General features: G+C 44.1%; 1 protein-coding gene, 1 long non-coding RNA gene and 1 other non-coding gene across 14 annotated transcripts in view; 2 read left to right on the top strand and 1 right to left on the bottom strand.

Moving 5' to 3' along the window:
- Window positions 1-91: 91 nt before the first annotated feature.
- LOC106028928 (uncharacterized) lies at window positions 92-2,413 on the top strand. 5 transcript variants are annotated; one of them, XR_001202575.2, is made up of 3 exons: window positions 92-1,640; window positions 1,866-1,982; window positions 2,099-2,413. It is a non-coding gene; the product is annotated as an uncharacterized LOC106028928 (long non-coding RNA). The 5 variants fall into 5 exon arrangements; XR_002792796.2 differs by having other exon boundaries at window positions 92-1,309; window positions 1,544-1,640; window positions 1,866-2,413; XR_002792798.2 differs by having other exon boundaries at window positions 92-1,276; window positions 1,544-1,640; window positions 1,866-2,413.
- Window positions 720-801, top strand: Trnas-cga (transfer RNA serine (anticodon CGA)). Its single transcript has one exon. It is a non-coding gene; the product is annotated as a tRNA-Ser (tRNA).
- Window positions 2,414-9,697: 7,284 nt separating the features above from the next.
- Window positions 9,698-22,705, bottom strand: part of Rnf41 (ring finger protein 41) — a 31,894-nt gene continuing 18,886 nt past the window's right edge. For 3 of the 8 annotated variants that reach the window (XM_063254936.1, XM_005006408.4, XM_063254935.1), the window contains 6 exons: window positions 18,870-18,986; window positions 18,191-18,303; window positions 13,209-13,480; window positions 12,363-12,498; window positions 12,020-12,123; window positions 9,698-11,163 (listed from right to left, as the gene is read on the bottom strand). In XM_063254936.1, coding sequence (XP_063111006.1) covers window positions 10,812-11,163; window positions 12,020-12,123; window positions 12,363-12,498; window positions 13,209-13,480; window positions 18,191-18,280 — 954 coding nt within the window. In that variant the 5' untranslated portion in view covers window positions 18,281-18,303; window positions 18,870-18,986 and the 3' untranslated portion in view covers window positions 9,698-10,811. Of the gene's footprint in view, window positions 11,164-12,019; window positions 12,124-12,362; window positions 12,499-13,208; window positions 13,481-16,592; window positions 16,696-17,271; window positions 17,390-18,190; window positions 18,304-18,869; window positions 18,987-22,705 lie in introns of those variants that run through there. The other 5 variants (XM_005006410.4, XM_013159235.3, XM_063254938.1 and 2 more) reach the window with 4 other exon arrangements.

The raw sequence follows: 22,705 nt of genomic DNA on the forward strand, positions 1-22,705 counted from the left end.
CTCAGCTCCCGCCTCCTCCGCCTCCTCCTCCGCCCGCCTCCCACCGTCTCCCGCCGCCGCGGCCGCCGCCTCCCGCCGCCTGGGCCGGCCCCGGTTTGTGTAGCGCCCCCTGCCGGCAGGCCCGGCGCGGCGGCCAAGCGCGGGCGCGGACGGACTCCGGCGGGCTGCCTGGCGGCGGTGGCGAGGGCGACTTCCTGGGGCGGCGCCGCTTTCTGGAGCGCTCTTTACTCCCCGCCATGCCCTTTCCCCTCTCTTCTGCCTCTCAGCCTAAGAGGCCCAACCCTCCACCGTGTCCCAAGAGCCCAGCCCATAAACCCGAGTGCGTTCCTGCACGGTTCCAGCCCCTTGTAGAACCCTAATTCCGAAGAGCTCAGAGCCCTTTCCCCGAAAAGTTCCTGGTTCTCCTCCATGCCCAGCGCTCTTTCACGCCGGACCCTGCCCCGCGCGCCACGCCCCCCACCCAGTTCCCGCAGGCACCACCCCGGGCCCGGCCCTCTCTGAGCTGCGAGGTTGGCAGCTCCTTCTGACAGGTCTGCGCTCCCCGAGCCCCCGCCTGGTCCCCGGCTGCGCCCGACTCTGCTCCGAGGGGTGAGGCGCAGCGGCAGGGGCAAGGGCCGGGAGGCGCCAGGTGCTTGCGTCCCTCGCTCTCCGCGGCCTGGAGCCCCGCCCGGGCGTGGTGTGGACTTTCTGTAAGCGCGCGACAAAACAGAGTTTTGGGAGTCACGGTGGCCGAGTGGTTAAGGCGTTGGACTCGAAATCCAATGGGGTTTCCCCGCACAGGTTCGAATCCTGTTCGTGACGGCTGCTCTTTTTCGCTTTACGACGGGTAGAAGGAGAGCTCTGGTCCTCATGCTTGCTTGCACTTTCTGTTTCGGTCTGGAAAAGGCATCGCATTCCTACGATAAGGGGGCCGAGGGTGATCTCAGAAGCTTAGTTGTGCTGCACTGTGTTCGCTGCTAGGATACAAGGCTTTTAAAGAATTTTCCAACTTGACGTTTGCTAGCAGGGCTTGGGCGCACAGATTGTTTTTATTAAGGGGACAGCAAAGAATTGGGTTAAGTTTTGTTTGGAAACCTGAGTGCTTGTTGCGCAGTAACAGTCAAACCTGGAGTTTCTAGGAAAGCTGAGCCTCTGAATTTTGTGACTGGAGTCCTGCTTTGTGAGTCTGCTGACACTGAAGACCCACTGCACGGTCTGTGCCACTACTTGAGGCGTGTCAAGTAGGCAGGGCTGGGTTGGAACTACTGAAACAGACGCTGCGGCTACAAGACGGAGGGTAACTTTCTACTGAATGCTGCTTATGTGCCTGGTACTGTTTTAAATTCTTTGTGTATTAGGCAAGCCAGGGAATGTCACCTCATCCAGTTCTTGATGCATGTTGTTAGTGGGTTCTTTGTACTGTGTGTGCGTGTGTGTGTTTTACTAGAGATTGAGCCCAAGTCTTTATGCCTTGCCCCCCCCTCCTTTTTTTAATTTGAGACAGGTTCTTCCTAAATTGCTAAGTATCCCAGGCTAAGCTGACTGTGAAATTCTCTTGCCTCAGCTTCCAGGGATGCTGGGATTTCAGGACTGCACTATTCCTCCCAGCCTCGTACTTTATTTATAGTGCAGCAGCACCACAGAGAGCCGCACACTCAAGGGTAATGAGTAGTACTCGCCTGGCCCCATCTGCTCTTCATTAGTACCACCCCTAGCCCCCATGTCCTTTGGGGTTTTTTTTTTTTTTTTTTTTTTGTTTGTTTGTTTGTTTTTTTTGTTGTTGTTTTTGTTTTGGTACCGGGGATTGAACTCACGATCTTGCAATTGCAAGGTAGACACTTACACCACTGAGCTAAATCCCTGGTCCCAACCCCCATGTCCTTTAGACCCCTGCACACCCTAGCAGTGTTCAGTGTTCACCCTAGCTGGAACCCATCAGTCTGCCAGCAGTATTCGCCAAGTTGCCTATAAAGAATTTCTTGACATGCTTCTGAAATTTGGAAGTAAGTTCTGTTTATCATTCTGCCTTCTAAATATGTTTCAGGTCAGTCAACTTTTCTAAGGGATGAGTGCAGGTTGAGCCTACTATTTGTCATGACAGTTTTGTTTTTCTTTTCAGCTTTGTGGATCAAACCCAGGATCAGGCATGTGCTAGGAAGTGTTCTATCACTGATCCTACACCTCAGCCCAAGTGATGTATGTTGAGCTACACCATGATAAACATAGCAGCTGCTCCAAGCTCACCTTGCCTTTGTATTGCATGGTCTGAAACAGACCTTTTCTCTCACCATTCTTCCTCTCGCACTACATTCTGTCCACCAGCATTCTTTTTTTTTATTATTTTAAAGTAAATTAAACACAACAAAACAGAACAAAATATGACATAAGAAACCAATGTAAGAGATTAAAAATTTCAAAGTTAGACGACCTCAGATCTTCACTATCATATTGTCTCTTTCATATTGTCTCTTGTTTTCTTCCAAATAGTTGTCCATGTCTTCACATACAGAGAATTCATACAAAAACAACATAGTATAAAACTGATCCGAACTGAATGAGAAAGGCATTTTAGGTCTTCAAAACCAGACAATAAGGAAGTCACTAATGGCTGTCCTAGAGTCTTTGGTTCTCCTCAAAATAACTGTCCACGCCTTCATGTATACTGAAGCTCAACAAAACAAAACAGGCAAGGGGGGGAGGGGTTTCTTGATTTCCCTGTGCTCCAAGTCCCAGCTTGGCACCAGACCTAGTAAACACCGGTGGCTCCTGTCCTGGGCTGCTATACTCTGCCACACTCACAGCCGCACTTGGTTTCCCAGTGCTCCAGGTCCTAGCATGGCTCGTCGGGTCCCAGTAAATGCCATCCACCAGCATTCTTTTAGTTCCTAGTAGAGTTATTTGGCCTTATTTACGCTGTTCTTTTTTTTTTTTTTTTTTTTTAAGATGGGGTCATTCTATATAGTTCAGGCTAGTGTTCATCTCACAGCAATCCTCCTGCCTCAGCCTCCTAAGTGCTGGGATTACTGGTGTGTACCACCATGATTGGCCGTGCTGTTCTTGAACTATTGAATTGACAGCAGTCCTCTTGCTTTAGCCTCCCCACTGCTGGGATTACAGACATGTGCCACCATACCTGAGTGGAATAATCTTTTTATTCATTCAGTTTCCAACTAAATATTACTCCTGAAAAGTTTTTGACAACCTATTGCCATCTTTCTCATTAATTTTGTTGTGTGAAGTCCTTCTTTTTGTAAAATGGATGCTTTTCTGGGTTTTTGTTGTGTTGTTTTGTTTTATAGTACAAGAGACTGAACCTAGGGCCTTCATGCTGAGCTATATGCCTACTCTTTTTTTAAAAAAAAAAAAAAATAAGATCTAAATTGCCTCATCTTACCTTGAACTTGCAATCCTCTTGCCTCACCCTCCCAGAGTATGGAGATTATAGGCAAGCCCTAGCAAACCCAGCTGAATGTAAACTCTTGACACAAATAAGCCAGGTATGGTGGTATATGCCTGTAATCCCAGCACTTCAGAGACTGAGGCAGGAGGACTGTGAGTGTAAGGACACCCTTAACTACACAGTGAGCCCCTGTCTCAAAAAAAAAAAAAAAAAAAAAAAAAAAAAAAAAAAAAAGTCATGCAGTTCTTAAAGTTTTGCTGTAGCCTGTAGCCAGACCTAGTTGTGTATGCCTATAATCTTACCACTGTGGAGGCTGAAGCAGGAGGATTAAAAGTTCAAGCCCAGAGTGTAGGGATATGGCTCAGTGGCACAGCACCTACCAGGCAATCACAGGATCCTGAGTTCTATTCCCAGTACAGCCTGAGCAATTTAATAATAGTAAAACCCTGTCTAAAATTTAAAAAAGGATATAATTCTGAGAAAGCCTTGGTTTCTATCCCAGTACTGCAAAAAGCCAAATGAATAAAGTTCTGTTGTATAAATGTTTATATATGTATATGTTTCATTTGGATTAGGTTATAAACTGAGAGCACTGTATATTTTGTTTCTTTACATATTCTCTACAAGGCCTTATTCGCAGATGTAATCAAATATATACAGAAATAATTTTCATGATTGTATATTATCTAAGCTTATTTATTTATATAGTATGGGAATAATTCATGGAATTGGCTTAGTACTGTATTGTGCATCTTGCATAGCTAGTTTTGCATGTTAACTATTTGGAGACCCAAGACCAAAAGTGACCAGCAGAGGGCAGCTGACAACCATGCTGTAAAGGAGAGACTAATTCACCGTTTACAAAATGGAGGCTCTAGGTCCTAGTCTAGCCCAGGTATGGGAATGTAGAAGAGTTAGTTTGGTACCTGAAGGTAGCTCTTGCAGTCTCAGATGCTTTTCTTGTAACTTTTGTGACAGGCCAAGATTTTACTCTTTGTGTATGATAAGTAATACATTTCTAGCATCCCTTTAGTTCCACCCCACACCGGGTTCCTCCATCCTCTCATTTCTGTTCCAACTGGTCATTTCTTTATCTTTATGCTGCTTGATCTTTCCACTTTCCCCCATTGTTACATATTTACTTTCCACCTACAGCTTTAGTTTCTGCTGTAGAGTTTAGCTTTGCATATCTTCCCTGAAGTTACTGTCTCCACCTTGACTTACAGTCCTATTCAACCTCATAAGGAATTTTCCATAAATATCCCTCCATTCCACCTTAAATTTTCCTATTTGACTAGATCAGTCCTTTAATTCAGAACAGACAAAACCTCACCATGATTTGATAATTTGATAATTGATAAATCACCAACTTGTTTTCTTTCTTTTGTTGTTGTTGTTTGATGTTTTGAAACAGGCTCTCACTGTGTAGTTAGGCTGGGCTGGCCTTGAACTCACTATGTAGCCCAGACTGGCCTTTAACTCATGGTGATCCTCCTGCCTCAGCCTCCCAAGCATTGAGATTACAGGCATCTACTACACACCCTCCTGAAAAAAAATTTCACTGGCATTAAGAACATTGTTGTTTTTACCTTCTCAGAATATAGTTTTTCTGTGCCACTTGTTTTCTCCCTTTCCAATGGAATTCTACCAAAACTTTATTGTTCTCTTTTCTCCCAAGACAACCAAAGCCTCCTTTCCAGGCATGGCCTCTTAGTCAAACAATTCTCTAGCAATCTACATAACTGACCTAATATTACCTGAAATGCAACAGAACTGCTTTCTCTCCCCAAATCATATGCACAAAAAAAATTTTTTTTTTCTTTTTTGAGACACAGTTCATGTAGTTGAGTCTGATTTCCAACTCTATGTAGCCCAGGCTGGCCTCTAACTTTTGTCAATCTTCTTGCCTTAGCCTCCTAAGTGCTGGAATCACAGGCATGCATCACTATGTCTAGCTACCCCATTTTTGTTTTTACTACTATCCTCTGAATTTCTTGTGGTTTTCAACTTTAAGATTTCTTTGACATTTCCTTTCATCCCACACCCACCATTCATGAATTGCTTCCTCTAGCACATCATCTGAATTCATTCCTATTAATAGTGGCCTTCAAGATACCAGCTTCCGTCACATTTAATTCTACCCTTCCCTAGTGTTATTATTCTATTACTGTGCTTTCAGTGCCTGGTGTGGTGGTGCATGCCTGTGATCTCAGCACTCTAAAAGCTGAGGCAAGAGAATTACCTTGAGTTCGAAGCCAGCCTGAAGTACATATAAAGTCCGTGTCTCCAAAAAAAAAAAAACAAGCTGGAACATAGTGGCCCACAGCTGTACCCCCCCAATAGGCAGGAAGCTGAGACAGGAGGGCCCCTGCAAGTTCAAGGCCAGCTGAGCTCCATGAGATACAGTCTCAAAAAACAAAAGGGGCTGGGGATTTAGCTAAGCGGCATAAGCCCCTGCCTTGCAAGCAGGCAGTCATGAGTTTGATCCCTTTTACCGATTAAAACGAAAAAGACAAAAAATAAATAAATAATAAAAAACCACACTTCCTTCATCACAGTACTCCCTGTCCAGGAACCTCAACTCCTGACTAAATACAAGCTCCTGTTGTTCACATATCCTGCCTAATCACCCATTTCTTTTTAATTCTTAATTTTTCCCAGTAAAATGGTTCCCATCTAATTGGGCTGGTGATTATATGACAGTGTAATTTGTGCCTCCTCTCATGAAGTTCTTTTTGTCTCTTGACCTTATAACCACAGGAAGCTAATGGCCGGCCAGGGATACAGATCAGCAGCATAGCACCTACCTGGCAAGCTTGAGGTCATGAGTTTGATTCCTGGTACCAAGAAAAAAAGAAAGCTAATGCCCCTCTACTTTTTAGCTGTAAATGTAGATCTTAATTTAAATTGTTTTTTTTTTTTTTTTTTTTGGTCTTTTTCATTTTTATCGGTACCAGGGATGGAATTCACGACCGCACACTTGCGAGGCAGGCACTAATGTCGCTGAGCTAAATCCCCAGCCCCAATTTAAATTGCTTTTATGTAACTTTTTTTAAAGCTAATGTTTCAAGAACTTTTAATTATTGTCTCCAAGTTGTTGACTTTTGCCAAAGTTTAAGAGGCTTGGCTAAACCTCTGCAGTTTATTCCATAAAGCAAATCATTAAAGGATCTATGCTAAAATAATCTCAACTTACAGTTGTTTTAGGATGCTACTCAAAACATTTCTAGAACATCAGTTAATTTATGAGCCACATTTAAGGATTTTTTTTCCAGATATCAAATTCATGACCTCAGACTTGCCACACAGACACATACACCACTGAGTTAAATCCCTAACCCGAGCCATATTTAAATTACTTCAAAATTACTTTAAAAAAAAAAAAATCAGTCAACCTTCTTACCCATTTCTTCCAGAATTGCTAAATCCCCCCACCCTGCTGTGCTGGGGATTGAACCCAGAGCCTTCACACTGCGCCACATCCCTACCCTTTCTCAGAGCCAGGGTTTTGCGAAGTGCCCAGGCTGGGCTAACGGATTCTCTGGCATCAGCTCTGAGGCTGGTGATTATAGCCATGTGCTCCAATGGTCTGATCCCAGGGTTTGCATTCATTCCTAGAACTCCTTTATCATCTGTAGGCAGATATCTTGGCATTAACTTCTTGCTCTTAAGCCCCAAAATGCTTCTTCTATACCCTGACTAAACACATTGAGCCAGACATGCTCCCCACTGTGTTCCCCAGATGAACTCATCACTTCACCCTAAGGGAGTAAGCTCTCTGGAGGGCAATGCCTTTTTGTTTTCTTGAGACAGGGTTTCACTATGCAGTTTAGGCTGGCGTTTAACTCACTTTGTAGCCGAGGCTGGCCTTGAACTTGCAGCCAGCCTCCTGTCTCAGGTGCTATATAGGTATTATAGGCATGTGCCACTACACCCGGCGTAGGGCAGTCCCATTTTGTTACATGAACCCTCAAATCTCCTCCCAATCCTATGTGAGTACTTTGCAGGGTAGACATTCAATGAATATTTGTTTCCAAAAATCAAATCTAAACTGGGCACCCAGAAACAAGCCTATAATCCTAACACACAGGAAGATTGTGAAGCCATCCTGGACTATATAAGGAGACTATCTCAAAAAAAAAAAAAAAAAAACTTACCATAAAAAGATATGGCACCATTTATGACATTCAAAAGAACAAGCAGTAGGTCTTTTTTTTTTTTTTTGTCTTTTTCATTTTCATTTTTATCGGTACCAGGGATCAAACTCTTGACCACACACTTGCAAGGCAGGTGCTTATGCCACTGAGCTAAATCCCCAGCCCCAAGCAGTAGGTTCTTAAAGCAAAATGAAAGGGGCTTCAGGGAAAAAAGAACTACTGGTATCACTCAGGTACATATACAATCTCTTATGCTTGTTCTGCTTTGTGATGTGGTTGTTTTTTTTATTTTTTGGTACTGGGGATTGAACTCAGGACCTTGCGCTTGCCAAGCAGGCATTTGTGCTGCTGAGCTATACCCCCAGCCCCATGGTCATTACTTTCTAATCATATGTTGCATGTAAGAAAGCACTGAGTGAGTGCAAGAACTGCTCCCCTACACACACACACTAACTAGTTTCTAGACTATGTTTAGATTTACATTAGATGCATGATAAATGTTCAACAAATTTTTAAACTACAGTTCAGGGGAGGGAGGGAGATTTTCTTCCCTTGGCAGGGAGGTGGTGGCAGAAAACCCTTAGGAAAAGGCTTTATCAAGGTTTGGCAACCACACCAGGCATGATTATTTTGGTTTCTCTTCTTCACATTTATTTTCTTGGTTAGGAACAACTGAGGGGTAGACTTCTTTACCTACAATGGAATTCCAGACTCCAAAGCAAGTATGCCTGTAGGTCGAGGGGAAAGGGGCTTGTGTATCTTCAGTAAAAAATATCCCCAATCTCAGAAGCACTCAGGAAGACATGGGATTTAGTCTAAAGGAAACAGCACAGTTCAGATTGCTGGAGAGCGTTTTGGCTGCTACAGGACAAGAGGGAGTAAAAGGTACAGTAGGGCTTGTGCAGCCCAAGCGGGTATGAGGGGTACACCACTCCCAGACAGATGTCCTACTCAAACAGTTCAAGATGGGCTACAAAGCAAGGAAACTGGGGTGGGAGAAAAGCCTAAGCAGAGAAAGAAAACTTTGCAAGAAGGGGAGTGATGGCGATTTAAGAATTCAGAGATTTGAGTGAAAGGTTTATTAGTGCAGTCAACACCATGAAACAGCACATACAACACAACCAGCAACCCACAGAGACACCACTGCAAAGGGGTGTGGGGAAGGGAGCCAGAACTGAGCTGGCTGGCTCCATCTGGGGGTGAAGAGGAGAGTATGGCCCCTGGTAAGGCGGGTGTGTGTGTGTGTGTGTGTGTAGAACTATAACCAGACTAATAGTCAAAAATTCCTGAGGACAGTGTTCTGGAGCTGGAACTGTTTCCTATCTCCTTCAAACTTCTATCTATCCATCCCAATCCTAGTGGAGCCATGATCCAACTATCCAGACCAATGGCAAGCTGGTCGGGAAGAAATCTCCATACAAAGACACCATTCCATGGTGGAGAGGAACCCCCAATCTTTCTCCAACCCTATCCCACCTGCACATTAAAATAAGCACAGATAGGGCTGGGGATTTAGCTCAGTGGCATAAGTGCTTGCTTATCAAGCAGGCAGTCGTGAGTTCGATTCCTGGTACCGATAAAAACAAAAAAGACCAAAAAAAAAAAAAAAAAAAAAAAAAGCACAGATACCCCCCTTGCTTACTCTGCCAGTCACTACAGGGATAAAAGAAAGCAAGCCCCCAGTAGCCTGAGACAGAGCTGAAGTCCTCAGGTGGATACGGCAGAGCACAGCCTATTCTCAGAGACACAAAGATGCAATTCTTATTAGTTGTGAGGTGAAACTTAGAACCCAGCTCCGAGGAAAGTTGTGGGGAGGGTTGCCTTCAAAATCAGTGCTCTAAATCCAGGATTTAGAGTAAGATGCTGGACTGCGAAGAAATTTCTTCAGGGGCCCGTGTGTCAATGCTGGACTGTCACATCCATCACAGGAACAGAGGAGCTCCACAGTGCAGATCGGTTACAGAGGGTGGGAACAGGTGTTATCAAAAACTCAGCCAACAACTCCCTTGGCTCTTCCTATATTAAAACCAAAGGTTGTGCTGAAAAGGAAAAATGTATAACACACCCTCTCCCTGTCCCACCCCATTCAGAATCCCAACAGGAAGAGGAAGAGCAAAAACCAACCAACCAAACACCCTCAAAAAACCAAACCAAAACAAACTTTAAATTTTGACTTTTTTTCTTTTTCATTTCTTAAAAAAAAAGTAAATAAATTAAAATGTCAACAATGTAGCTGGGCTAGAATATGGGGTAAGCCCTGACAAGGCCATTCTTAAAAAAAAAAAAAAAAAAAAAAGGTAGAAAACAGATTGAGTTTGTGAAATACAGACACACAACAGCCAAAGGAAATTATCAAAATAACTACAAAATAACTACAATCACAGGGCTGGAGAGGGAGGTCTATGAAACTTTTGTTGGTGTGCCACAAAAGGCAGTGACTATTCTATTTCTTTTTTTTTTTTTTTTTTTTTGTCTTTTTATTGGTACCGGGGATTGAACTCAGGACTGCCTGCTTGCAAGGCAGGCGCTTATGCCACTGAGCTAAATCCCCAGCCCGACTACTCTATTTCGGCAAAAGCCTGAAAGCAGCTTCTTGTTGAACATATGAACCCAACAACCTAACTCCCACCCCTAGCCCTGTCATTCCCCCATTAGGAAGGTATAGGAAGAAAGAGCTCACCCAGAACTTTCAGCATCCCAACCTGTGCACCTGCAGTCTCGGTGGGTGCTGCACCTTACGGTGGGCTGCAGAGGGAGTGCTTGGCACAGAGATCCAGGCTTCCCTCAAGAGATGGCCAATGAATGGCCTGTTTACTTCTAGGGTTTTGGTTTCACCCTTACCATTTCTTCTGGATGTCTACTCCCCAGAGCTGCCCTCTAAATGACACTTAAGAGTCAATAGGTCTGATTCCCTGGTTTTGCAGGAGAGGGATGATTAGATTCCTCACTCCACCTTGAGCCCTAGGGAAAACAAATCTTTTTGTGCTTTCTGCAAATATCTGGAACCATGGGCTCTTGGCAGGAAAATACAAAAGTGGGGACATTCCCTCTAGACAGAATTTACAGACATTTTAGGAGAAAAAATATGGCAAAAGACAGGAATCTAGGTTTCCTCCCTGAAGGCTGAGCAAAGCGTCCCAGTGCTCTTCAGTGCCGAAAAGCAGGGGGATTTGTGGCTCTGCCTTAAGGAAAAAACAGGGAGGACTCAGGGCCCAGCTGCTGGAATGACAGGGTTTTCAGATTTTCATCTCCTCCTGACAGCCAGTCAAGCTCCCCTATATCTCCTCCACGCCATGCGCAAATATCATGACCAGGCCTGGCTCCTGCACCATGTCGTCTCCCATATGCTGGTTCTCACAGGCCATCACCACAACAGCCTGCTTGCCAGGGATGCGCTTAGCCACATAGTTCTCATAAAAGCGCCGGTTCATCTGTCTCGTTTCTAGTGTGGCCAAACCCTGAGGCCAGCTGCGTTCATGAGCATTTTCGATCAGCTCATTGACAATAGAGGCAGGACAGCCACTTTCCACTAGGGAGCGCTTGATCACAGCCTGGAGCACAGCATCGGGGGTGGAGATCATCCCTCCCCAGCGGGTCACTCTGGCTGGCTGCAGTGAGTTCACCCATCTGTGGGGAGAGGGTTGGAGGTGGTCATTCCAGCTCAATCAATCATCTTTCATTGCTTTGGCTTTTTCTCCTAAGTAGAACACCTACCCGCCCCATGGTTAACTTGACCCTATTCATCTTGCCTTCTAGCATTGGCTCAGAAAACTCAAATCTTTCCCTAGTTGACCCCATCTGAGGCAACATATATTACTCTCCAGAGTAAATCCCACAAGTCTATGTTCTGTTCCTGTTTTCTCTGAAATCCCAATCCCAATGCTTAATGTACATCATGCCTGGCACAAAGTAAATACTCAATATATTACTCACTGAATGAAGCAATGGTTCCACTGAACTGTGTCCCACTTGGCATTATTTGCCATATATATACATATATATGGTATATATACACACTTACAGTTTATAGTCTATGAACTGTATAGCACTCCAGAACTGAAAGAGATCTTAAACTTCGCTTGTTTTGCTGTGTTCTAGATCACTTTCCTGGACTTGCACTCTACCTCTTCTCTGGGTTGTAAGCTACCTGAAGACAGGGACGATATCTTCTATTTCTTTTTGGCCTTACTAGCTCTCCACAGCCTTTTAACACAGGGCTTTTTATATATGGTGATACTTACCTAATTCCAGATAAACTGCATCCTCGGACAGGTTTCCCCTTCCATCTACCCAAATAAATAAGAAATCCTGTACTGCAGCTGAGGTTAACCTCTCCTCTGCCCTTGTCCTTCACCCCAACATCTGAGAAGCAGTGGCCCTGGGCCGGCTCTTACTGTTCTCCACCACTCCCCTGCTCTTCCTCCTTTCAGGCCTTGGTACCAGGATGTGGAGTAAACAACTCCATGTCCTATGTAATACTCACTCTAGAATCTCGTTGTATTCAATGGTCTCCTCCAGGTTTTGAAGGTTGGGGTTGACACTGCGGATTGCACGCATGTATGCCTTTAGCAGCTGGATGTCTCGCTTCTGTGGGGGAGAAGCAGAACCAGGGGTGATGGTTAAGGCAGACAGCAGATAAAAAATAAGAGTTTACCTAGGAATGAGGGCTGCTGAGAGTTGTGAGGAACACCAGGCTATAAGCTTCAGGAAGACAGGGACAGAGCTCTCATTTCTTACTGTATCTCTGGTGCTTAGTAAAGCTCCTTACAGAGGAGCCACTGGATCGATGTTAGGTGGGTGAATGCCGAGTGTTCTCTGGACCCTACCTGCTCCGCCAGCTGATGTTTGTGTTCAGCTGATGTCTTCTCCAGCTCTGCGATTCGTGTCTGCTGCTGCTGCACCACAGAACGCAAGTGCTTAATGCAGTTGTGGTTTGGCAGCTCATCTTTGGGCATCTCCAGGCTGCAGTCCAGGTGAGGAAAGAAAAACCAACCCATTCAGTGAGATGTGGGAAAATGGCTCGTTCTATGGCAGAAAACTCCTGATTGGGGATTTTTTCTTACTCTTTAAATTAATTTCTTCCTCTTTCTTTCTTTCTTTCTTTTTCTTTCTTTCTTTCTCTTTCTTTCTTTCTTTCTCTCTTTCTTTTTTTTTTTGAGACAGGGTTTTTCTGAGTTCAGGCTGGCCTTAAACTCACTATGTAGCCTAGGTTGGCCTTGAACTCACATTAAACCTCCTGCTTCTCTTTCCCAAGGATTACAGGTATGTGCTACCACACCAGGTTTATTTCTGAGAAGCCCTAGATTTACTGCCCAACTATCAGTATTCAATCAAATATTTCACACCTTTCAGAAAGAAAAAAATAAGGCAAAAGGAAATATGAGAAGTCTGGAAAAGCAGACTGCTTCTGAAGAGCAGTCAGCCTACAAACAGATAAGGAATATTAGACCCTAATGGAAGAACAAAGTGAATCAATCTTTAGTGTCATTACATAGATCGCTGATTCCTGTGCTCTCCTCTTATTAAAGCAAGAGCAAAAAGATCACAGTTGCAAAACTGACAAAGAACTGAGGTCCTGGGGAAAATCAGAAAGCAGAGAATGCCAGGGCGTCAGAAATAGGCAAAGCCTGGGGGACTCTGCTCTGCAGAGGACAAAGGGGAAAGACTCTCACCCGCAGCCCTGTTCACAGGTCACAGGCCGCTTCGGATTGTGCTCACAGTCGCTAAGGTGAGACATGAGGTTATCAAGCCGGACAACGGCACTGCAACCAAACACAGCGTTGTCACAGGCAATCTGCAACTTTGACAGCATGTTCCGCATGATCCGGGGCACTGGGCGGAGGTGGGCGACTGTCACGACGCTACGGTCCACGGGACACGTCTGCTGCTGAGAGAACCACTGAGTGATACAGGCATTGCAGAAGGCGTGCTCACAGTGAGGGGCCTAGAGAGGGCAGGGCAAAAGGGACACAAGGAATTAGCAGGAGTGGAGAATCTGGATGTACTAACTACGGTGCCAGTTAAGACACAGAAGCTTCTGGGACCAGAAGACCCTGAGCTTGTGACAAAGTGCAGATCTACTATGAGCAAGGCATTTTGGGGTCATGCTTAAAATACATTTCCTGTGCTCAACATTATGGATGGAGGCTAGGGATATAGCTCAGTGGCACAGCATCTGCCTGACAAGCACAAGGTCCTGAGTTCAATCTTTAATACTAAAAACAAACAAAAAGATAACAAATGGACTGTAAGACCAGACAAGCAGGTAAGAAGTTATATAACAGTAAGAGAATAAATGACATTCCAGGACAATGGGAGAGATGACACAAGGCTGCCAATTATTAATTGCCGACTAGATTGTATACATAGTAATTGCCAAAACATCCAGAGGGTGAGACTAGGTCAACCAAAGTAGGGCTAGGAATTAAAAAAAAAAAAACAAACAAAGTAGGGTTAGGGTCATGAAGAGGGCAAAATTTGCTATAGGTCTTGAAAGATGACTCAGACTATAGATGTGGAGAGGAGAGGGGCAAAGAGTTATAGGCAGAAGTTTAAGGTAAGAAGACAGAACAAGCTCAGTATACAGCTGGTGCCCTTCTTTCCAGCACTTGGGGGACTGAAGTGCGCAGATCACTTGAGCCTAGCAGTTCAGGACCAGCCCAGGCCGTACAGCAATACCTGTCTCCAGCAAACAAGTAGCAAATTCAAAACAAGAAAAGTTTAGGCTATTTTGTTTGTTTATTTTTTGAGACAGTCTTGCTGTGTAACCTAGGCTGACTTCAAACTCACCATCCTCCTGCCTCAGCTTCCTGAGTGCTAAAGTTACAGGCATATGCCAGCCACTTAGCCCAGCAAACACAGACTTCTGTTGAGAAGTACAAGGCCTCTCTATGTAGACATAGTTTCTTATGAGGACTGATCTGAGGTGTTGCTCTGAGTTCCAATAGTCAAACCTGAATTCCTAAACAGAGATAGAGTTCTTCTGTGGAATCATACTCTTTTCAGTTTTTTTTTCTTATCTTTTTCTTTCTTTCTTTTTTAATTATTTAAAAAAAATTTTTTTTTGTCTTTTTTGAGATGTGGTCTCACTTTGCAGTTCAGGCTGGCCTTGAGCTCACTTTGTAGCCCAGGCTGATCTCGAACTTGCAACGATCCTCCCACCTCAGCCTCCTGTGATCCTCCTGCTGGGATTACAGGTGTGAGCCACCACGCCAGGTTTCTTCTTTTTTTTTTTTTTTCTGGTGTGTGGGATTTGAGACAAGATCTCATGCACTAACACAACTGGAATTTATTTACTTTTTCTCTCACTTGCTCTACCTATGTGATGTTGGAGAGTGGACCCCAAGGTCTTGTACAAGCTAGGCAAGTGCTCTACCACTGAGTGACATCCCAGCCCTCAATTTTATAAAGATCCATAATTCAGCCAACTTCTCTGAGAGAAGCCCTTGTGCCTGCACAAATACCATGTAGCACCAGCCATAACAGGCACCCTGTAAGACAGTGATGAATAATGACTCGAATGCCTACTGTGTACCAAACATATCACTTGGTCCTAAAATCTACCCCAGAGATGCTCAGACACCATCCTTTTAGAATCTATCCTCCTATCAGCAGCAGGAGTGATCATTTACTTGGTGGTTCATGACTAATTCCAGTACTTTAGAAGGCTAAGATAGGAGGATCCCAAATTGAAGCCTGTGTAATTCTGTGATTTAGCAAGAACTCATCTCAAAAATAAAGGAGCAGGAGCAGTGATGTGCATACCTATAATCCCAGTAAGTTCAAGTTTGTGTCCAGCTTGGATGCCTTACTACTTTAGCAAGATCCTGTCTCAAAATAAAAAGACCCCATCTCAAAATAAATTAGAATAAAATAAAATGATAAAAATGCAAACCAGATCATCTTACTTCTTTGCTTTAAAATATATAATAGGCAGGCATGGGGCAGATCACATGCCTGTAATCCCAGCTACCTAGGAAGATGAGGCAGGAGGATCACAAGTTGGAGGTCACCTGGGCAACTTAGCATGACCCTAACACAAAATGAAACTAAAAAGGGGATTGTGGATACAGCTCAACGGAACAGTGTTTGCCTAGCATGCATATGCTCTGGGTTTTAATCTCCAGTGTCACTGCCACCAAGATTTTAAAAAAAGGAAATGATTTCTCAAAGTACTTCCAGTAACTCTAAACACTCCACACAGGACCTCTAAGACTCTGCTTGATCTTGCTCTGTGCCTGACATCTCCTCACCTTACACCATGCTCCAGGCAATGCTCTCAGGAGTGTTCTGGCTGTTTTTGGTTTTCCTTCTGTACCTTGACCACACCCAACTCATTCTTGCCTCAGGACCTTTATTTTTTTACTGTTTCTTATTACCTAAAAGCATGGTCCTCTTCTAGATCTTAATGGGCGAAAGGCCCCTTATTATCCAGGTCTCACCTCAGCTGTGTCCTCTTCAGTGGCATCCCTTATCTAAACCTGCCACCTTGGGCTGGGTAGTTCAGTGATAGAGCTCTTGCACTCATGCATGAAATCTTGGTTTAATCCCCAGCACTGAAAAAAAAAAATCTAAAAAATAAAACTAAGGCCAAGCGTGGTGGCACATGTTGATAGTCCCAGCATTCAGGAGGCTGAGACAGGAAGCTTGCTGAGAGTTCAATGCCAGCCTGGCCTACATAGTGAGTTCAAGACCAGTCTGTACTACATAGCAAGACCATGTCTCAGCAAAAAACAATGAATAAATGAATGAATGAATAAATGATGAAAACTTTTAAACTTGCCACTGGAGAAGTATACAGAATGTCTACAGAAAATACTCACATGAAGGATACCAACTACTAAAAAGTTATCTGTGGGGCCTAGGTAGACAGGGAGTGGTGAGAAGTAAGAGTTCTCACTGTGTATCTTCATAACATTTTACACTACTTTGATTTTTTCCTAGTACTAGAATTGAACCCAGAGCCTTACATACGCTAGGCAAGTACTCCACCACTGAAAAACGTTCCCAGCCTTTTAAAAATTTTGAGACAGGGGCTTGCTAAATTCCAGACTGACCTGGAATTTATGATCTTTCTGCCTCAGCTTCCCAAGTAGCTGAGACTGCTGGGTGTGGCAGTGTACTTCTAGTCCCAGCACTCAGGAGTCATAAGTTTGATGCCTGCATGAGGTACATAACCAAGTTCAAGGTCAGTCCAAACTGCATACAGAGATCCTGTCTTGAAAATACGCCAAAACAAAAGAAGACAACCAAACAGCTGGGATTATTCATGTGGACCATGGCACCTGATTTTTTTAACCATACGAATTTTTTTTTTAACTTTTTATCGGCACCAGGGATTGAACTCACGACCGCCTGCTTGCAAGGCAGGTGCTTATGCCGCTGAGCTAAATCCCCAGCCCCAACCATATGAATTTATTACCTACTCAAAAGCTAAATCTATCACTACACTGTCCCATGGAGGGAAAAAAAAAAAAGCTAAATCTGGAATGGGGAAAGTGGCATCTCTAGCAAGGCTCTTCTACCCCTGGGACGCCCACCTTCTGGATGGAGGTACATGGGTGGGGGTAGATAGAGGCTTTTGATTTAGGCTGTTACCAATACCACTCACTGCTCCACAAATGACTTGCCTCAAAGGACAGTACCAGAAAACAGCCCTGCCATGGTGCGGAGGTACTTGACACACCTGTGACCCTGACACTGCCTTGAATAACTTGGCCCACCCATCCGATATACCTCTAATGGTGGTAGGCTGCAAAGGGACAGGAAGAGGTAAGTCTAGGCTTGACTGCCACCGGAATATGGTCTCAATTTTTTTTCAGCTCAAGCATGTCCTCCTTTGGGTGGTTGGAAACTACAGAGAAAATAAATTGAGGGTTAAGGGGAGCCCCTGGGAGTTATATAAGCAGCAAAGGAAACTTTATAGTTTCCTTTTTTATATATGGTGTCCTGGTTTGGAAAATGGGATTACCTGCAGTTGGCCAGAGTGGCAGAAAACTAGTTGGTATTTATGAAATGAGGACAGTAAGGGCCATGTAGAATGATGTCCTGTCAATGCATCTGTTAAGGATTGGTCTCTGTCATCGAACTTGCCTACAAAGCCAGGACTGCTTCTCAAGCCTGCCCCAGGAAGACACAACTGACTCTAGTCTGGCAAGGCTGCCAGAGAAAAACCTATTGAAGGTGGCAGCTCTCTTATCAAAATGCAGAGTGCTGGTTTTTTCAGCAGATTCCAGGAAGAAAACAGGTCAGTAAATCCAATTTGACACTTCCTACATATGAGACAGCAGGCAAATAAGAGAGGGCTGCAGGGTACTAGCTGCTTATCCAAAGCACTACATCATCTAAATGCACACAGGAGCCCACAAGTCAGTCATAGACAGGAAGTCAGACCAACTCAAGAGTTCCTGCAGAGGAAGGGCAGCTATCAGAAAAATCCCAGAGCTACTTCAGAACTGGAGACCTGCATCGTTGGGCTTGAGGCAGACTCTGGAAGCCATTCTCTTGTAGCTACCCCTGTTCCTTATACCAGACCTCTGTGGTAGTGGGGGCGGGGAGCAGAATACAGGGATGGCCCTATGCATACCACTCCTCATGAACATTTTCCATCAGTGCTACTGCCATGTTACCTCCCCAGACCTCCCAGACAACTCACCTGTACTGGCTCCTCCAAGACTCCACTGCAAATAGGGCAGATAAGGTCTTCATCAACATCCCCCTGGAAACGGGTTACATCATACCCCATGTCTCATCACTGAAACCCAGGTCCTAGGAGGGACAGAAAAAAAGGGAACAGTTCAGAAAAGACCAAGCACAAACTCATTCCCAACATCTATTCATTGATCTAACAAATATTTACTGAGTCAGCAATGTGACAGTCATTTGAGGGGAGATAAAATAAAGCTGACTCAATAAAGTTTAATGCTAATAAGGGAGATGTGTGAAGTAAGAGGCACCAGGGCCTATGGGGCAGGGGATGTGGATGTGTAACACAGGCTGGGAGAAGGGGGTTTTGAGAAGTTTTTCAGGACTAGATATCACCAGAAATAAGCTCTATGGGGCAAGGAAGAATTAACTACATAGTAAGGGTTTAGGTACAAGAAATAGCACACTCAGTCAGAATAGTGGTGGATGTCTAAAATCTCGGCATTCAGGGAACTGAGGCAGGAGGATTTCTCCAAGTTTGAGTCCAACCTGGGTTACATAGTGAGACTCTGTCTCAAAAAAAATAAAAATAAAAATAAAAGGGGTGGGGAAGAGAAAAGAAAAGGCAAGGTTCACTGAATGGTCACGATGGATTTGGGGAATTGTACACAGTTCACATAGAGGCTCACCTAAGTGGTACAGGGAGTGAATGTCAGGATACAAGCCTGAAGCAGCAAGCAACAGTGTCGGCACAAAAAGTCTCAATGTGAGGAAACTTCCTGAAGGCCATGGGACGTCACTGAGACCTAGGAACATGTGGTAAAAGCTCCCTTTTAGAGTCACTATCAACAGAAGACAGACTGAAGACAGGAACATCTCAGCAGGAAAGAGATGACAAGAGTCTGTGCTCAGATGGCAGTGACAGAATGCAGCAGAGATTTTAGGAGCTGAGTTGCACTCCCAACTACCTGGAAGGCTAAGGCAAGAGGATTACTTGGGCCCAGGAGTTCAGGATTAGCCTGGGGAACACAGCAAGACACCACCAAAAAAGGAGTAGAGGGGAGGCTGGGACAGGGAAGGGAAAGGGAGGAGGAAGAGAAGAGAAAAAGAGGTTAAGGACTACAAAGATGCAAACTGCAACAATGCTAACACGCCCTGTCTTTGGGCTCTTGAAAGTCAAACTCAAGAAGTTAATGACCAGTGACTGCAGCTCTCACTACCTAAAACTGGTGGACTGGCTGTGATCAAGAATGGACACTAGGGGCTGGGATTTAGCTCAGCGGCATAAGCGCCTACCTTGCAAGCAGGCAGTCGTGAGTTCGATCCCTGGTACAGATAAAAAGGAAAAAGACCAAAAAAAAAAAAAAAAAAAAAAAAAAAGAATGGACACCTAGCAGAAGTGGCAGCCCAACCCTGTAATCCCACAATTCTGAGAGCCTAAAGCATGAGGACTTCAAGTTGGAGCCTAGCCTGGGCAACACAGAGATCCTGTCTCAAAATTTTAAAAAATAAAAAATAAAGGAAAGAGGCTAGGAGTATAGCTCAGTGTTAAGGCTCTGGGTTTAACTGCCAGTACCATAAAAAAATACCTGATATAGGGGCAGCCAATCGACAGACCAGCCAGCAACCTGTGATACCTTAAAAAGGATAGGCTGAGTCAGTGGATAGGTGAGCCCCAAAATGGTCAAAGATGGGTTACGGAAAGGCTTTGGAAGATCAAGTGTAGCTAAAATAAGACTGGATTAAGTTCAAATCAACATGGTTCACATTCCTACATCATCTTTTTAAGAACGGGGCATTGAACCTAGAGCATGAGTCACATCTCCAGTCCTTTTGTGTTCTTTATTTTGAGTCAAGGTCTTGCTAAATCACTAAGAAGTTACCCAGGCTGAGCTTGAATTTGGAGTGTTCCTGTCTCAGCCTCCCTCAGTGCTGGGATGACAGCATGCCTGGCTAACATTCTCATATCTGCTCTTCATTAGCTGTATTACCCAGGCAAATAACCTTCCTAAGCTTAAACTGTTGAGCTTCTGTAATTTAAAAATCTTAATGTTTCAAAATAAAAGACTGTTTAGTGCCAGCATGACACCACAAATGGAAGATTCCATATCTGACCCTACATGCAAGGTCATAGTCTAAGCGGAGGTGTACTAAATAATGTGTAAAATTAGGTACAAGTGGGGCTGGGGATTTAGCTCAGCGGCATAAGTGCCTGCCTTGCAAGCAGGCAGTCATGAGTTCGATCCCTGGTACCGATAAAAACGAAAAAGACAAAAAAAAAAAAAAAAAAAAAAAGAAAAAAAAAATTAGGTACAAGTGAAACACAAAAGAATTTCATGTTTGACTTGGGCCTTTTCTACAAAAAACTGGGTCCTAAGCATTTCAGGTAAGTGATAGTCAATCTATTCTTTTTTATTATTTTTTTTTGTACCAAGGATTGAACTCATGACCTCATACTTGCCAAGCAGGTGCTATACCACTGAGTTATATCCCTGGTCCTTTTAATCTATCTTTGATTCCTTAAGAAGCCAGGCACAGTGGTATATGCCTATAATGCCAGAAACTGGGAAGTACAGACAGGAGGATCACAAGTTTGAGGACAGCCTGGGAACCTTAGAGCAAGACCCTATCTCAAAAAATAAAAAGGGCAGCTGGGCATGGTGGTACATTTCTGTAATTCCAGAACTCAGGAGGCTGAGGCAGGAGGATAGTTACATGCTCAAGCCTAGGCTACAAAGTGAGCCCAAGGCCAGCCTGAACTGCATAGTAAGATCTTGTCTTAAAGACAATACACAAATAAGTAAGTAAATAAATAAATAGACTAGGGATATTGGACAGGGAGTAGATCACCTCTGGGCTCACATTCCCAAGTACTACCCCCTAAAAAACGTTCCTTAACAGTAGGAACTCATATTTATTTCTCTATCTAATCTACACCAAGCATAATTCCTTCAAATAACAAATCAATACAATGTCTGATGTGTGTAAACACTGCTTTAACTGGAGATCTGCTGCAGCCAGGCAATAATGGACTTCTACTATTTTGTCTACAAACATCCCATTTCTATAAATAGTATCATAGTTTTCTTTAGAGATAATATCTCAGCTGCTCATGAGCATGTGACCCACCCAGGACACAGAGTGATGCCTGGGAATTCTACTAAGAGTTCTCAAGAGACCTTTCCCCGAGGAGAGCACAGCTGGCAGGATGTACAACCTAGGGTATCTAGGGACCATTACTGCCTTCAGTGAGCAGAGCTTGCTTCTAAGAATCGAGCCAAAGTAGGTGTGACGGCACATGCTTATAATCCCAGCATGCTTAGTGAGGCAGGAGGACCACTGTGAGTTCAAGGCCCACCTGAGCTACATAGTAAGTTTAAGGCCACTCTATGAACTATGTGCAAGACCCTATCTCACACACACACACACACCCAGAATGAAGTCAAAATAGGCACAGTGGAACACACCTAAACCCTAGCATTCTGGGAGACTGAGGCAGGAGGATCCTAATCTTCACCTTGGTAATATCAACTTTGCAAAACTATTTCAAAATACATATTCATGGGCTGGGGAGTTAGCTCAATGGCATAAGCACCTGCCTGGCAAGCACAAGGTTGTGAGTTCGATCCCCGGTGCCACCAAAAAAAAAAAAAAAAAAAAAAATTGCATATTCATTCAGTAAAACATTTGCTGAGAGCCAGGCGTGGTGGCTCAGCCCTGTAATCCCAGCACTCGGGAGGCTGAGGTGGGAGGATCGTTGCGAGTTTCAGACCAGCCTGGGCCACAAAGTGAGCTCAAGGCCAGCCTGAACTGTATAGTGAGACCCTGTCTCAAAAAGACAAAAACAAACAAAAAAACAAAAAACATTTGCTGAGTATACATCACTGAACTTAATAAACCCTTGTTCCTCTGGGTAAGTGATGGGGAGGTTAACACAAAATATAAGGAACACAGAAGCAGGAGTATAAATTCAAAGCTAGCCTGGGCAACTTACTGAGATTTGGTCTTAAAAAAAAAAAAAAAAGAACACAGAATAGTGAGCTCTTGAGTCTGACAGATGCTTACAAAGAATTTTCAAAATTGAGTCTCACAGTACCTTTAAACAATTTTCTCAAACCCAGCACCAAAGTCATTTGGGTTAAAAAATCCTTTGTTATGGCAAGGGTTTTTTTTCTTAATTTTTGTTCTAATTTTGAAGCAGGGTTTCATTAAGACGGAGTTGCCCAGGATAGGCTCAAATTTATAATTCTCCTGCTTCCCAGAGTCAGATTACAAGTTTGTGCCACCAGCACACAGGCTCGGGCAGCTGTCTTGTGCACTGCTGAATATGTAGCAGCATCCCTCGCCTTTCTACCCTCAAAATGACAGCTTCCCATAATCATAAAAACTGAGTACATTTATCTCTAGACATTGGCAAACATTCTTCAAGGAACAAAAGTGGGGGGCAAACCCCCTTATTGAGAACCACTTATATAGAAAAATGAGAATAGAGTGTCATGGATCATGAAATAGAGCCCAGCAACAT

The sequence above is a fragment of the Cavia porcellus genome, unplaced genomic scaffold, assembly GCF_034190915.1.
Source record: "Cavia porcellus strain 051 isolate PalLab524CR breed Dunkin Hartley unplaced genomic scaffold, mCavPor4.1 scaffold_8, whole genome shotgun sequence".
NCBI lineage: Eukaryota > Metazoa > Chordata > Mammalia > Rodentia > Caviidae > Cavia > Cavia porcellus.